The sequence below is a fragment of the Cyprinus carpio genome, chromosome A5 (assembly GCF_018340385.1).
Source record: "Cyprinus carpio isolate SPL01 chromosome A5, ASM1834038v1, whole genome shotgun sequence".
Taxonomy (NCBI): Eukaryota; Metazoa; Chordata; class Actinopteri; order Cypriniformes; family Cyprinidae; genus Cyprinus; species Cyprinus carpio.
Genome location: NC_056576.1, coordinates 21,857,323 through 21,873,484, shown reverse-complemented (window position 1 = coordinate 21,873,484; position 16,162 = coordinate 21,857,323). Strand labels below are relative to the sequence as shown.

The window sequence follows — 16,162 nt, the reverse complement described above, 5'->3', positions numbered from 1 at the left end:
TGGAATATCACAATTTAAAATTAATTTTTCTTATTTAAAGATATATAAATAACTTTTGAATATTTGATTTATCTAAATGAATGTCGTCACTGTATATTTTTAAACCTACTGTAGTATTACAAAGAGGTAATGAAAACACATTTCTCTGATTATCTGCCCTTACTGTAATATCTATCTTTGAGATTTATAATCATCACATAAAAAGCTTTACTATATAGTCAGAAGTAAATGTGTTAAAACTACGCTTTGTTTTTGTTTTTTTAAAGCAGATACTTTTTGGAACCTTTGGATTTATTAATGTATTATCCTACAACATTTAGAGGGACGTTGTTACACATAATTAGACATAATTAGACAAATATCAACCTCAGAATTTAATTTTCTTAAAAACAAAAACTATACTACATTATATCACTCGAAACAAGATGTCACAATCTTGCAACTGTACCACTAGTTACAAAGCCATATTCTGTGTATATATATATATATATATATATATTTTTTTTTTTTTTTTTTTTTTGCCTTGTCCCTATTCAGTGTTGCATCAAAGTCTAATTTTTATGATCGTTTCCACATCTCTGACTGAGAAATAAACAAGTTGTTTTGTTACTGTATCCTTAAGTCTTTCATGATGTCTGTTATGATGGACTAACCCATGCTTTGGCTGGTAATGTTGTTAGACTTGACTTAGACTCCCCTTGAGAGGTTTGGCGTTTCAAGATTTAGTCGTGGAACCAAAAGTCTCAGAATCAGAGCACAGTCTGAATTTCAGTCAGGAGAACTCAGATGCGGCTGAACTAATGTAATTTATTCCTGTTTATCTTAATGTTCTTAACTTGTCAAATAAAACTGAATTGTTTTCTCATTTAAATGACTGGAATTTCTAAATGCCTTATTTAAATTGCAATGTAATGATACAAAAACAACAGCATTCATTTGATAAAATTTAATTTTCTATGAAAAACAAATCAAGAGCATTATGGCTGATACCTGTGTGCAAACAGGTGGAGAAGTCATTGGCGGTTGTCACAGGACATGTTCTTTTAGTTACAGTAATTCTGCAGCTCAAAGATACTGCAGGGTTTGTGGCAACATTGCTCTACAATGCCTCTCTTCCTTATCACCTCGGCATGATCTTTAAATGCAAAGTCAGCCACCTCAGTTTCCTGGGCAGATTTTGGAGGAAGGAAACCTGGAAGAAATACAACAATAGAGAAAATCCTGGCATTAGTCTAGTTTTATATTAGTGTATAACAGGGTCAAATTTAATAGTTTCTCTCTTTTTTGCAGTTCCCCATTCAGTTGGATAATGAAAAAATGCAGTCAATCAGCTCAGACCCTCATTCATTCCCAAAGGGGTTAAAATCTTTTTGAGTTCTCCCCAAAATGTCATGTCTATGAGATACTATAAATGCACTTTTTAAGTTGTTTTACACATTATACATACAGTATTGTATACATATACACTACCTTTTTTTTAAAATAAGAAATTAATGCTTTTTTTGGCAAGTAGCCTATGCATGAAATTTATCAAAAGTGACAGTAAAGGCAGTTTTTACTTTCTATTCATCAGAGAATCTTGAAAAATGTATTACAGTTTACACCAAAATATTAAGCAGCACAACTCAGTCCAACATCGATAATAATACTAAATGTTACTTGAGCACCAAATCAGCATATTAGACACCGCTTTGTCATCTTCATTACATATTTAAAAGGTGAATAAAACATACTGTGCACATTACAAAATATTCAATACATTAATTATAGGATAGGTTGAATATCTTTGCAGTCTCCAGAGTATTATTAGTATGCTAGCATCTCTTCCCATATCAACGCACTATTCTTCAAAGCTCATCTAATAGAAACATAGCCTTCCTTACCCAGAAGAGGGTCAACATCTCTCTTGGGGTTATAGAAGAAACCTGTTGGACCACAGACCAGGTAGAGGGCATCGACCAGATGAGATCCACACAGGTGCTGCGGGGCCCCTGCGTTAGCGTTCACACTGGAGACGGCCAAAAGGAACAACAGAGCACCAGCCTGGATCCAAACTGCCATGGTCACGCTGACAGAAAGACAAAAATATGCTCTTTTACTGATAAAACGTATACATCTACATCATGTAACACCAGTTGCAATAGCATTATCTGTTGATTTACCATTCTGCTGTTCACTTACCTGTTCTTGAAGCAGAGGACAAGGAATGGTAGAGATGGTAGACGAGAGAAGGTTTGGGACAAGCAGCGTGTGCTTCTCATTTTTATACATGTGTTTTTAGGTGGGTTGTGCAGTCTTTGCCTGAATCAGCGGAAAACAAATCTTTTGTGCAAACACACTTTGACACTTTTAAGTGACTGTCCCGTTACACATGCCACATTAGCTGTGTTTTCCCAACCAATTCACATTAACTCCTGAGTGCTACTATGCTCATGAAAGACAAACTCATTCTGGTGCTCACGCAGGTCTAGTAGCCTGTGCTGACAATCTCAAGTGGGTTTTGGTTAATTGTTAATAACTGTTGAGGATGGAAGTTTACAGAGAATGACCTGATCATGGATCTGCTAGAAGGTGACAGCTGGTGGCTTTTCTTTGTAAAGCTTATGAGTCAAACAGCAGAGTGTCTCCGGGTATCTCACTTTTCAGAAAATGGGATTAGATGTCTCATTAGTCATTAGTAATGTTTGTGACGTCCTCTCTGTGACATTTTCTAGCAATGAATGATTATTCATAATGGATGTAATGGCCATGTTTTGAAAGATTTTATGGCAAATTACCACACACTTTCATAATGTTCTATCCTCTATTCTTCTTCTAAAAAAAAAAAAAAAAGGTTCTTTTTTGCCTAAAAGTTTCTTTGTTTTAGAGTTTAGATTTCTTTAATCCTGCCCCTTTGTTTTTCAAGTCTGGAACTGCAAAGCACCTCATTACTGATTTTCTGGAGCTTAGCCATAAAACTGCAACAATATTTGATATTTAGCAGTAATGGGAATGTGAAGCTGGTTTACTGAAACAGATCTGAACATTAGTGCTGAACTTCATGACTTTTGGCATATATATATATACATAGTATAATATTAATCCATGATAAAAGAGAACAATACAGATGTATGGGAGAAATGGATTGCTTTTTTATTACATTAGAAGCCTGTATTGTACATCCCTGAATGCAGTCCATTAAAAATCCTTTATTAGGGTTTACAAGCACCATGTTTAAAGAGCTCACCTCTGAAGACATGCAATTTAACATCTCTGAAGGATTTAAAGTGGTCATTGGATGCAAAATTCACATTTGTTAATATATATATAAATAAATGTGTGTTGGAAGTGTGTGTACACATCCACCCTATAATGATAAAAATCCACCCAGTGGTTTTTTAAAAATCCCTATTTTAAAATCCCCTTTCTCAAATCAGACTGTTCTGAGATTCCTGTAAGAATGACATAGTTCTGCAAAGGCCCCTCAAACGATGGTTGATTGACAAGGCTGTCTTACCTTAAAGGTGACATATCATGAAAATCTGACTTTTGCAGGTTTTAAGTGCAATAATCAGGTCCCCGGTGCATCTACCAACCAAGGAAACCTGAAATAGGTTAACCCAGTAACTTTGTTTTGGTAAGTGTTTTTCTGCAAGCTTCTGAGAAAACTAGCGTGTCTGATTTCACTTACAAAAAATAAGTTTATTCAAGTGAGCTATTAGTATACTTCTTTTAAACTAAAAAATAGGAAAGTATGCTTTTATTTTTTATGTACTTCTCAGAAATGGGCTTTATGTACTTCTCAGAAATATACTTAAAATGACATTTAAGTATACTTGACTTATACTTACAAAAAGTCTAAATATATTTGAACTATACTTGTGCTCCTAGAATCTGTGTTTTCATTGTTATATGGTAGAGGGCACTAGAACAAATCGTCCGTACAGAATTTCCAAAAAACACAAGTGAACAAGAAAAAGAAACAACAGATACTAACACATGTAATCTAATACGATCATCTGACATGAAACAGCATCAAAACTGTAACGTTATGGAATATAATGTTGACCGATGAAGAGGTAATAATTACAGTCAAGCTTTGGGGGTTGTTGATCTACGTTTTGATTATCATTCTGAATTCAATTCATAGTCTTTTTTTCAGCGTTTTGTTCAAAATGTTATTTCTTTATTTTTTATTAAACTTACCCACATTAAAGTGTTTAAAAAAAGAAAGCATGAAGCTAGAATAAAGTGTTTTTGTTTAAAAAGCAGATACCCCGTTCTTTCTTTGGATGTTTTATATGTTCAGATATTCATATAACAAAATATATACAAATTTAAACCTAAATAGGGACATAGTAGTATACTTAAAGTATGATGTAAAGTTCACTTAAAGAAAACTTATGAGTATACTTGCAGTATAAAACTACTAAACTAGTAGTTTACTGACTTTACAGACACATTCTGGGGACACCAGAATTGTATAATACATAATGTAAAAAGGGGCATAATATGTCACCTTTAAGACCAGCCCTGAGTGAGCGGAGAACTGTCCGCCATTGTGTCGACTCCAGTGCAGGGGAAGACAAGAATGTCTCAGATTAAGCGATTGAGGTGTTCTGTTGCTGGATGCAATAATGAACATAACAGTCATCATTTACTCCCAACATCTGAGCTGCTGAAGACGCAGAGGAATAATGTTACTTTACTTTTTGAAAGGAATGCGCCAATCCCTGATCTGCCTTAATGCATTTATGTTCGTGCAAATCATTCGTGATCCAGCTTCATCTTCAGAAGAAGTATAAGGGTTTTTTATGAGTCTTTGGAAATCGCCTTTCCTAATAATGTGCTAGTTAGCAAGTTTCGTGGCTGATGTTTAGAGTCTGCTCGTCACCCCACAGAAGAGAGGGCAGGGTCAGCAGAGCTCATTAGCATTTAAAGCAACATGGACTAGAACAGCGTGCTGAAATCAGAGCTGATTTTGACAGGGTAAAAAGAGTGTTGTTTTTTACATTACCATTGATAAATTTTAGCCAAAGTATGTTACAGACTATTCATTAAGACCCCAAAGAAACATAAACAAAACAAAAACATTACAATTAGAGCTACAAAATAATAATCTCTGACACAATACTGTAAGTCTGTATCAAATAAATACAAAATTGCTAAATATTGTACTTAAAAAAAGTGAAATATAGTTATACATATCATACATAATAGTTTGTAGATTTGATTATTGCTTTTTCATGGGCAGTGCATTATTACCTCTAGAAATTGAGCCTAATTAATCCTGGGTTTGCACACATAAGACCATTTCCAATCATTGAGACATTACAATGAATACATCCCTTCTATCTTAACAATGATATTGCCTCAGGGAAACACCAACTTTTCTGCACCCCAATTTCTTCATTTTGCAAGTACATGATGCATACAAGATTAGCATTGATGACTTTTTGTTCACATTATACACAGACATTCTAAAATTATTTAAATTATTTGTGTGTTAAAAGGAATTGCTTAAATGGTTTGTTACCAAGAAGCAACATTGGCAGAAGTTAGTTGTTAGTATTCGAACATTAGCATATTAATTATTATTTAGATTCATTGTTGCATCGCTGTACCCACAAATGTCACCCCAGAATATACGTTGTAACATTGTTTTCATAATGCATACAATAGGGACTTAACATTCATCAAACTCATAAATAACTTCAAGTTATAAAAAAAACATTCATACCATTTCTATTAATGTAAGACATAAAAAGCTCATGTAGCTCAGTTCTGCAGTTAGTAAGTTAGTAAATTAACAGTGATATATTCAAGCACTATATAATCTTACATTTCCTATGTACACAAAATGCATGTAAACTCATTGTTTGTAATTTGATTTGACTTTGTTATATGTCAGACCACCCTGTGTCTTACGTCTTTCACACAGCTGCAACTTTTTTCCGTCTGTACTCCATCATCCAGCAGAACAGAAGTAGCATCTAGAGATAAAACAGATTGATACAAGCTGATATAGCAACAGCTGGTTCAGCAAGACAGATGTTTTACCTGCGTGCTTTATTTTTTTCTACCTCCCGATAAAAAGAACACGGCATTATCTTCACATAAGAAACATGAAAGCCACATTTGGCCTTAAAAATATTTTTTTTTCAAAGCTGTATTTCATTGGATTCACAAATATTACAGATTTATTTTTGACTTTTAATACGCCAACATAATATCAGCAGTATATTATACAGAAAAAGGGCAAATTAATTGTGAAGGAAATGCAAGTAACTGTGACTTAAAGGATTAGTTCACTTTCAAATAAAAATTTCCTAATAATTTACGCCGTTTATAAAAAAAGGAGTTAACTTTTTTGTAAATGGTGTTTGACTTAGTCCTAGCACATTCGACTTGTAAACACTGAGTTGGTACTTTCGCTAACATCATGCGTGACCTTTTCAACATGATTATGTATTACGTGAAGTCATGGATGGGCATTTTTATTTTTTTTTAGAAAATGACTGTTCATTTCACTAGATAAGACCTTTATTCCTCGTCTGGTATCATGTAGGGCCCTTCGAATCTGCACTGAAACTGTAATTTTGACCTCCAACCTTTTGGTAGCCATTGAAGTCTACTATAAGGAGAATAATCCTGGAATGTTTTCATCAAAAATTCATTTCTTTTCAACTGAAGAAAGAAAGACGTAAACATCTTGGATGACATGGGGGTGAGTAAATGATCAGGGAATTTTAATTTGAAAGTGAACTAATCCTTTAAGGATATTGTGTGTCTTATTTTCACTTTACTGATGTCACACTTACCCTTTATTTCAGAGATTTCTTTTTCTGCATTTCCCTTTACAGTTTGAGCTTGTTTTCTGTCCACCATGTCAGTCCTCACTTGTCCTAGGGTCCTGAGGAGACACATGGTGTCTAATGCTCCTTCCCCTCCCTCTGACAGCAGCTCCAATACCTTCGCACACACATCACAAACAAATGTATCAGTCTTCACTCACTGATATAAGCATTCAGTTCTGGGAATGGCATATTACTGCATTTTCACCAGATATAACAATGTATTAACAACTCAACACTCTGACAAAAATATAAAACAGATGCATAAAGTTCAAACATTCAAATGCACACATCCACAAACCTGTAAACATTTGTAGCTCTTAAGCTCACTCAGGTTTTCCTCCAAGAACAGCAGGTAGATGCTGAGGTCATCATAACGGCGAGTGGTAGGCTGCAAATCCAGCACGTGACCGAAAGCAGGCAGTAGGTGGTATGGACGGAGGAACTGAGCACGCTGGTGCTGGCATGCAGGTTGGAAGGCAGCGTAAACCACGGCTGGTACTAAAAGTAAATACACCACCAGATTCATGCAACTTAGCAGGCGGAAAACACCCACTGCCACCAGCTTACATTGAACTGCATCTGGCACCACACTCTCATTTACTAATATACCTGGAAAAAAACAAACACAATTCAGAAAAAAAAGAAAAACATCATAAAATGATTAGAGACACACTATCACATGTTAATATTAATTTCTAAAGTGTATCACATGTACGAAAACGCTATCTTGCACACACCTCTGCGCAGGTTACAGGAGAATTGATCACTAGGTGACACCCAAAAGATGTAGTAGGTCAGATAGAAGCAGGCCAGCAGTAAAGTGAGGAATGTTAAAACCCGACAAAGCAGATACTTGGCAGCCAAAGCCCATGATGAACGCTTTGTCTTTAAATACTGCTCTACAAGAGGGTACTTAAAACAAGCTTCAGTCATTTCAAGACCACTGAGAGCGAGAGGAAGAGAGAGAGAGAGAGAGAGAGAATAGGGGGTTTAAGATTAAGGTTAAGATCAGCAGAATCGGGAATATTAAGGATATTTCAATATTTGGGTTATGAGTGAGGAAGGAAAGGAAATGGAAAGGAAATAGAAAGGAAGCTTAAATAGCAAAGAAGTCAGTTGTTCACAAGCATACAAACTGGAAAATGATTTGATTTGAAATTTATACTTTTATTCAGCAAGGATGATTTATATTGATTAAAAGTGACAGTAAAAATGTTTTTTAATGTTACAAAATACTTATATTTCAAATAAATGCAGTTCTTTTGAACTTTCCACACATCAAATATTCTTGAAAAAAAATGATCTAATACTGATGATAATAAGAAATGTTTCTTGAGCACCAAATCAGCATATTAGAACGATTTCTGAAGTATTATGTGACACTGAAGACTGGAGTAATGATGCTGAAAATTCAGCTTTGATCACAGGAATAAATTACAGTTTAAATACAGTAAAATAGGAAAAAATTATTTTCATTAAATTTGTAATATTGTTTCACAATATTACTGTGTTTACTGTATTTTTGATCACATAAATGCAGCCTTGGCGAGCATACCCTTACCAAAAAGAAGTATACTTCAAGTTTATTTTATTAAGTATACTTAAGTAAAGTTCAAGTATATTGTAAGTATACTTTATGTAGCAAGTATACAAATATCAATGTACTAGTAGTATACTTGTAAGTGTACTATTTCAGTATTCCTTGGGACTAAATTGGCCCACTTTCTAGTATATAAAAGTATACTTTTAAGTATAACAGTAGTAAACTTTAAGTACACAACTAGTTTGCATATATGTTTTTAGTTTGTACTGCAACTTTACTGAAAGGGAACTTTTACTGATAGTTTGCTAATTAAATACTTGTAGCATAGAGTATCTGCTTGTAAACAAAAACATTTTATTCTAGCGTCATGCATTCTTTTTTTCAAACACTTTAAAAGAACAGAGTATCTGCTTGTAAACAAAAACATTTTATTCTAGCGTCATGCATTCTTTTTTGTAAACACTTGAATGTGGGCAAGTTTCATAAAAATAAATAACATTTTGAGAAAAAAAAAAGCTGAAAAAAGACTATGAATTGGATTCAGAATGATAATCAAAATGTAGATGAAGTCGACAGTCTCCAAAGCTTGACTGTAATTACCTCTTCATGGGTCGACATTTTATTCCACAAGGTTTTTCACAGTTTTGATGCTGTTTTATATCTGATCTGTTACATTACATGTGGAAGCATCTGTTGTTTTGGTTTCTTCTTGGCTTGTTTCTGTACAGAAGATGTGTAATAGCGCCCCCTATCTTATAACATTGAAAACGTGGATTCCCAGAGCAAGTAGCTATAGCTCAAATATATTTAGACCTTTTCTAAGTAAAAGTCAAGTATACTTAAATGTCATTTTAAGCACATTTCTGAGAATTACATAAAAGGTAGACTGAAAGTATACTTTCCTATAATAAGTTAAAAGAAGTATACTAATAGGACACTTGAATAAACTCCTTTTTCGTAAGGGTATAAGACTTCTCTTAAAAACTTAAACAATTATTTACTGATACTGATTTACTGAGTCTCAGTCTGGACCAGCGTTGATCTGGAAGCAAACCGACTTTCTGGAATATTTAAATATTCTAAATGAATTCAAGCTTTTCTTTTTTTAATGTACAGTATTGATAATGAGTTTTAGAAGGACCCTGTGAGAATCGAACATTGTATTTCTCACAATTTAAAACTTCAGGCTGCATCATAGCTAGATTTTTGAAAATGTTCAGTGCACTACACCTGTGTGGGTCTTCTGCAATGTCCTTGTCTTGTTTGGATGTGAGGCTCTTGGCGAGGCGGATGGCACGGTTGTAGCAACGGTCGAGTTCCTCCATGATAAAACTGAGGTCAGAGGATAGGGAAGGGGCAGCCGTGAAACGCCAGAAGAGAGCAGGAATATACATGAGGATGGCCACCAGCAGAAGGATATAAGGAAAGAACTGCAGGTCAAGAGACAGAGAATAAGACAAAAACAAAGCAACAAAGAACCTCTTTGGATATGTCACTGTTGTTCATCATTACCTTGTGTAGATGAAGGGGGGCGCTATCAGCCCCATTTTCTGAAGGGTGATGCTCTACTTCAGCCCAGCAGAAGGAGTCCACATATGCAGCCTGCCTCAATGTGAAATTAGTGGGGGGAAAACATGTGATCTGAGAACCTAAGAGAGTGGATATTACACAAAACTTGTCATTTTCTTACATTAAAACATAAAAAGAGCTAGGTAATGGAAATTATATTATTAATCTCATCCCAAAAAATGCCCAACTATGCTACTTATCACAGAAATACAAAGTGTTTTTGCATCTCTGTTATAAGCAATCGATATACCTGCAATGTGATATTAAGGTAAGTGCATTATGTTGGTGTGCTTTGTGTTAATTGTCTATTTATAAACGTCTTTCAAACACTCATTTTAAATTCATCAAAACTAGAGGAACAAGTGGGAAGACAATTGCTTCCTTCATAATTTACAGACTACTAATCTGTTTCTTAATGTCTGTGAAGTATTGCCGAAAGTAGCAGAAAAGAAGATTGACTGAAGAATATGAATATCTGGTAACCAGACAATATTGGAGCTCGAGTTCCACAGTGAAATTAACAAAAAAAAAAAAAAAATAAATAAATAAATTCTGCTGATAAATTCAAGTCAGATTTGGAATGACATGAGTAAATTACTTTTTTTTTTTTTTGAGTAAACTTTAACAAATCAGAGTGTTACAATCATTCTCATTATGCTAATTGCAGCACTTGAAAAATAAATTATATTAATCCAATTAATGCCAAATAAGAGCACACCTTAAATTGATAATAATAATTTTAATATTAATTAAAACAGTCAATATTTATTAAAATTGTATTTATTAAAAACTAGTTTAACAATAGACCCCATTACCGTGATGACATCCATCTTGTATGTTTAATAGCTAGCGTTGTAACTTTTAACCAACAACATACAACAAATAGTCCGAATTCAATACGATCAAAGACAGCAGAAAAGAACACTGTGCTTTTTTTATCAGACAATTACACTCCTTTGTCTCAGGAAGACTAACTTTGCAAAGCATAACACTGTGGTTATGAATGAAGAAGAAGTGTGTTATTTCTGCCTTCGACTATTACACCGACACCGTTAACACTCTCTCAACTATATCGTGGCAAAAGACTGGCCGTGATAATTATTTAAAACCACAACACCCGTGGCAAAAGACTGGCCGTGATAATTATTTAAAACTTCAAAATAAGTGCATTTATCCTGCAAAATAACAGTTCGCATGCTTATATTGCTGCATGTGTCTCGTTATGTTTTGTTTTGTGAACGCGCACATCGCTCCTGACGCATCATCAGCGGTGACGCGCCCATTCTGGATTTAAACGCAAACCCGATTAGCAACTGACGTTGGTCTTTGTCCAAGTAATCGACAATAAGTTGTTTAAAAACACTTCCTTCCAGCTGTAACGAAATATTACAAAACACTATACAAAAACAATGGGGTAAATGTAGATTTGAGTGTCTTTCAACAATTGGTAGCCTTCATGTTCAAATCAGCAAGATAACCGAGAGATGCGCTTCGTGTTTATCAGTTTCCACATGAAACCACAGGTTTAAGCCTCTCATCTCAATCAGACGTTTCAAATTAAACACTGTTGACTTTTTTTATTTTTTCGCAAATTTCGGTAGCGGTGATAAAACGATTTTACTGACCCACAGAGACTTCTTGTGCAAAGGCGAGTGAGATGAATAACAAAGGAAGCCCAACCGCGATAAAACAGACCAGTTTGTCTGTTGCCAGTTCCAGCCGCACGCCTTTATACACAGAATCACTCTGCTCTTTCAATAAAAAATCGGAAAACACATATTCGGTAGCAACGCGTGCTATTGCCATTGTTGCGATAAAATGTACAGTATGTGTCAAGTGCACCGCTAGTTCCGGTGGGCAGGGTTTCGTGCACGGTTCACCAACAAAACAGCATCAGAGGGAACTGTAGAAAAACCTTATTCAGTCTGAATTCAGATTGATACAGTCGTCCAACTCAAAGTATTAAATCTTTTTATTAAAAAGCCCGTTACACACTTTGACTTTCATATACCCTCCATTAAACTTAGAATATGATGTGTGATTTTATGAGACAAAGAAAAAAGACTAATGACAAGCTAGTCTGTTATCAGCAATAAAGTGAGAGGCATATGCCTAACCCTAAACCTAACTTCTAGGCTAGTAGTAAACTAAACTAGTAATAATAATAATGTAGGCCTAGTTAAATAATAATAGGCTATAGTGTCATGTGCGCTCCTGGACAGACAGCAGACAGAAAACAATTAAATTTTTCATCGCATTACTCTCCATCTACTACTTCCTGTGGGATTCTCTTAAAGCAAACATATGACTTGGAGATTCTTTTCTTTTCTTTTCTTTTCTTTTCTTTTCTTTTCTTTTCTTTTCTTTTCTTTTCTTTTCTTTTTCTTTTTACTTCTTTCTTTCTTTCTCCACCACACTCCACTAAAGAATACAAAAATAAGAAGTGGTCTCTAACCACTGAAGTTGGGAAATTTCCCTAACTTTGCTGAGAGACAGAAGTGCTGGTCAGGTGAACCTCAAACAGTGAAGATATGTCAGATGGAGGCTCCGTGCAGCTTTCACAAGCTTCCCATAACTCTCTTTCTTACTGTCTGTGACACTGACCCTGCCATCCCATTTACATTGCTTGTGCATAAGTGAGTAGTTCTTATTGAAACAAATAAACGCTATTGTAGCACTTAACAACTAGTAAGTAAAGAAATGCAGTTCATTTTCCATTCATCCTTGTGCATTTAGCATTCACTCAGTCCTCCTGTGTTTATCATTTTATTAGCATGAACTAACTGTTCAATAACATGGTATGAAAATATTGTCCCAGTATTGCACATAAAACTCTTTTTGATAGATTTATTTAGTTAACTTTTCCTGGAAATAAGAACTTTTAGTGACTTTTCCCTTTCTGTTCAATGATCATTGTTTTACTGTAGAATTGCTGATTTTCTTAGCACCTCTGTTTTCCTCACAGATTTGTGATTTTTTTTTTTTTCAAACAAACATCAAAAATGGATTTCAGTGAAAGCTCAGATTTATTGACTTCAGTGAAGAAACAAGTTGCAAAAGACAAAAAAAAACTGCAGACATTTTCTGAAGAAAGACAGAAAGAAAGAAAGAAAGATGGATACAGGAAATAGTTTTTATTTAAATGCTCTTTTTATTATTGTATGTAGCCATCTTTGGCATTTTGTATATATCTGTTTTTTCAGTCGTGGAACAGGTCAAAGAAGCTGTGGTCGTCTGGAGCCTCCTCAAATGCCACAGCCTCACAGTAGGCCGGGGGCACAAAGACTTGTGGGTCATCAACTTCTGTTTCAACCCCGAAGAAACTGGAGCCGAAAATAGCTCAGTTTAATGACTGATATAGACATCTTCAAAAACATTTTTAGAGAAACTTGAATTTAATCTCTGCTATACCTGAAGAGTAGGTCCTTCTTATCACCATAGTAGGAGCCAGAGACCGGCAAACAGCCACAGGAAGTGGTTGACAGAGAGTAGTGAGCTGAAAAAAGGAAATTGGAACCCACCAAAAAATAAATATTATATTTTGATACACAATAAAACAATACAAAGCATGATTTAAAAAAAAAAAAAAAAAAAAAATCAAACAAATAAGAAAAGGTACTCACCATGAAGTTCAGGCAACTTTCCATTCCACACCCGAACTCTGAGTCCCTGTTCTGTGATGGAGGGGCTGCCCATGTAAATCTCAGACTCGTGAGTGGCATCGGGTGGAATCTCCATCAGGTGCTTACGGAACTGCAGAGTCTCCTTCTTGCAACTTTCATTTTTACTGTCTATCTCATAAAGTACACCCTGTATGGAAATAAAGTGCTTGAATATATATTGCTGAAAAAAGTTACAAAAGTGAAAACTTGTGAATCACAAGCCGAAAGAAGAAGAGGAATAGAGAGACAGAATTGCTGATTAGGCCTACCTCTTCAAAATGTACGAGCACATCCATATGAGAAGTTTTGTTCGCATGAGCAGTGTCCTCCACAAAACGAAATTTATTCGCTTTGGAGTCATAACTGAACTCTCCAGATGCAAGGTCATGACCCCCCGTTGAAACCTGAATATGCATTTTGCATGTGAAACAAAAGAGAACAGTATAAATGTTCAATAAATATACTTTTTATTTAGCTTTTAAATAGTTCTGAAGTTTGCAATAGGTTTAAGGTAATGAAACCAATGTAAGGTTTTAAATGCAAATACAATTTCAAGTCCATTAAGCCTGGGCAAATATATGTGCTCCACCACACTGTCTAATGTTAAACAAATATTTTATCACACAGGCTAATTAACCAATCTAAAAATGCATTTTCAAGGGAATATGTTCACTGTTGATGTCAGTGTTTGTATTAAATAAAAAGCCTTGTACAATCACTGAATTAGACTGTTTCATAAATGGTGAAATAACGCTTCAGAGCCAAATCGTACACTAGCAACCTGAAACAAATATTAAACATCTCTTTGAAATTTTGTACACTCACCACTTTCATTGTTCCACTGGTCAATGGTGGCGAATCTGAAAAAGAAATATTAAAAGTAAAATTTCTTCACATCAGCTGCAGCTTCTAAGAATGTTCAGATTCAAAAATATTATTGTAATATCAGTAATTTTAGAGAAAAATATAGAGCTCTTACGACATGGCTGGCGATTAGATGAAGCCCAGGCAACAGCACAAAGGCAGGAGAAAACCACACAGAGCAGCTTGACTGTATTCATCATCTCTCTAACTTTATTCAGGTCCAGACATATCCACAATCATTCAGACTGCACTTTTTATATATAACCCATGCACCCCATTTAAATGCCCCCTCCCTTCCATCTCTGGACATCCAGCAATGGAAATCAACATCTGAAAGCTGGCCAGAATTGGCACAAATGACCATTCAGAATACAAACAAGGTCAAAAAAATGAATTTATACAAACAATCCCCCACGTCCGGCCTCTGATCGGCACTCAGCGGTGCTGGCTCCATACTGGTCCAGAGACAGTTGGTGTCATATCACATGATTTTGGTTCATGTAAGATGAGGATTACACTGAGGATGCCCCGAATAAACTTCTCAATCAAGGGAAAAAGAAAAGAAAACAAAAACAAGTGGGTTATACAGGTGTGAAAACAAAAAGCCATCTGGTACGTTCTCTGTTTCCTCGTCATTCCGTTCTATTAACAGAGGTCTGCACTTGCAATACTTAGAAGCATTTCCATCTGATTTTTATATTTTAAAAATTAAACGCAATGATCTTCCAATGCACAGAACAAAAGAACAGCGTTCATGTATGTCACACAAGGATATATGCAAGTATGTAAAATAGAAAAGTAAAAGAAAGTAAACAGCACTAGAAGTAATATTTACAGAAAGAAAATACTGTAGGGTCACCAGATTTGATGGCTATGACACTCGTGACTTGTTGGTTCTTCATTATTTAAATAACAATAATATTTCTTGAGTAGTTCTAGTTTCAACTTAGAAATAAATATGAATGTGAAGGAAATGCTCTGGTCAGTTGTTTTGTCACCCTTGTGATTTTACTTATTTTTGTACCATTGGTAATCAAACAAGCTTCAAATTTACAAACCCGATTCCAAAAAAGTTGGGACACTGTACAAATTGTGAGTAAAAAAGGAATGGAATAATTTACAAATCTCATAAAATTATATTTTATTTACAATAGAATATAGATAACATATCAAATGTTGAAAGTGAGACATTTTGAAATGTCATGTCAAATATTGGCTCATTTTGGATTTCATGAGAACTACAAATTCCAAAAAAGTTGGGACAGGTAGCAATAAGAGGCCGGAAAAGTTAAATGTACATATAAGGAACAGCTGGAGGACCAATTTGCAACTTATTAGTTCAATTGGCAACATGATTGGGTATAAAAAGAGCCTCTCAGAGTGGCAGTGTCTCTCAGAAGTCAAGATGGTCAGAGGATCACCAATTCGCCCAGTGCTGCGGCGAAAAATAATGGAGCAATATCAGAAAGGAGTTTCTCAGAGAAAAATTGTAGTTTGAATTTATCATCAACTACAGTGCATAATATCATCCAAAGATTCAGAGAATCTGGAACAATCTCTGTGAGTAAGGGTCAAGGCCGGAAAACCATACTGGATGCCCGTGATCTTCGGGCCCTTAGATGGGACTGCATCACATACAGGAATGCTACTGTAATGGAAATCACAACATGGGCTCAGGAATACTTCCA

The 16,162-nt window shown here is 35.1% G+C and overlaps 3 protein-coding genes across 3 annotated transcripts; all 3 read right to left on the bottom strand.

Moving 5' to 3' along the window:
- Window positions 1–931: 931 nt before the first annotated feature.
- LOC109085261 (insulin-like) lies at window positions 932–2,331 on the bottom strand. The gene is made up of 3 exons (XM_019099888.2): window positions 2,182–2,331; window positions 1,884–2,068; window positions 932–1,192 (listed from the first exon to the last, which is right to left on the bottom strand). The coding sequence occupies exons 1-3, from the start codon at window positions 2,259–2,261 to the stop codon at window positions 1,044–1,046; spliced, it is 414 nt and encodes a 137-aa protein (XP_018955433.1). The 5' UTR covers window positions 2,262–2,331; the 3' UTR covers window positions 932–1,043.
- Window positions 2,332–5,554: 3,223 nt separating this feature from the next.
- Window positions 5,555–11,836, bottom strand: LOC109085342 (pannexin-1-like). Its single transcript, XM_019099911.2, has 7 exons — window positions 11,574–11,836; window positions 9,892–10,028; window positions 9,610–9,809; window positions 7,574–7,779; window positions 7,135–7,445; window positions 6,801–6,951; window positions 5,555–5,972 (listed from the first exon to the last, which is right to left on the bottom strand). Exons 1-7 carry the CDS (start codon window positions 11,752–11,754, stop codon window positions 5,887–5,889), a joined length of 1,272 nt encoding a protein of 423 aa, XP_018955456.2. The 5' UTR covers window positions 11,755–11,836; the 3' UTR covers window positions 5,555–5,886.
- Window positions 11,837–13,076: 1,240 nt separating this feature from the next.
- Window positions 13,077–14,748, bottom strand: LOC109085354 (ependymin). Its single transcript, XM_019099918.2, has 6 exons — window positions 14,590–14,748; window positions 14,436–14,470; window positions 13,880–14,014; window positions 13,572–13,758; window positions 13,360–13,444; window positions 13,077–13,271 (listed from the first exon to the last, which is right to left on the bottom strand). The coding sequence occupies exons 1-6, from the start codon at window positions 14,672–14,674 to the stop codon at window positions 13,148–13,150; spliced, it is 651 nt and encodes a 216-aa protein (XP_018955463.1). The 5' UTR covers window positions 14,675–14,748; the 3' UTR covers window positions 13,077–13,147.
- Window positions 14,749–16,162: the final 1,414 nt, after the last annotated feature.

Bases quoted from the DNA above. Each gene is read 5' to 3' on its own strand.
- LOC109085261 (XM_019099888.2), bottom strand. From the start codon at position 2,261: ATGAGAAGCACACGCTGCTTGTCCCAAACCTTCTCTCGTCTACCATCT. The intron at 2,069-2,181 runs GTAAGTGAACAG...TCTTTCTGTCAG, and splicing joins GTCCTCTGCTTCAAGAACAG to CGTGACCATGGCAGTTTGGA. The intron at 1,193-1,883 runs GTAAGGAAGGCT...TATTTCTTCCAG, and splicing joins AGATGTTGACCCTCTTCTGG to GTTTCCTTCCTCCAAAATCT.
- LOC109085342 (XM_019099911.2), bottom strand. From the start codon at position 11,754: ATGGCAATAGCACGCGTTGCTACCGAATATGTGTTTTCCGATTTTTTA. The intron at 10,029-11,573 runs GTCAGTAAAATC...CCACTCTCTTAG, and splicing joins TGCACAAGAAGTCTCTGTGG to GTTCTCAGATCACATGTTTT. The intron at 5,973-6,800 runs GTAAGTGTGACA...TTTTATCTCTAG, and splicing joins AGAAATCTCTGAAATAAAGG to ATGCTACTTCTGTTCTGCTG.
- LOC109085354 (XM_019099918.2), bottom strand. From the start codon at position 14,674: ATGATGAATACAGTCAAGCTGCTCTGTGTGGTTTTCTCCTGCCTTTGT. The intron at 13,759-13,879 runs GTAGGCCTAATC...ATTTCCATACAG, and splicing joins TGCTCGTACATTTTGAAGAG to GGTGTACTTTATGAGATAGA. The intron at 13,272-13,359 runs GTATAGCAGAGA...TTTCGGCTCCAG, and splicing joins AAGAAGGACCTACTCTTCAG to TTTCTTCGGGGTTGAAACAG.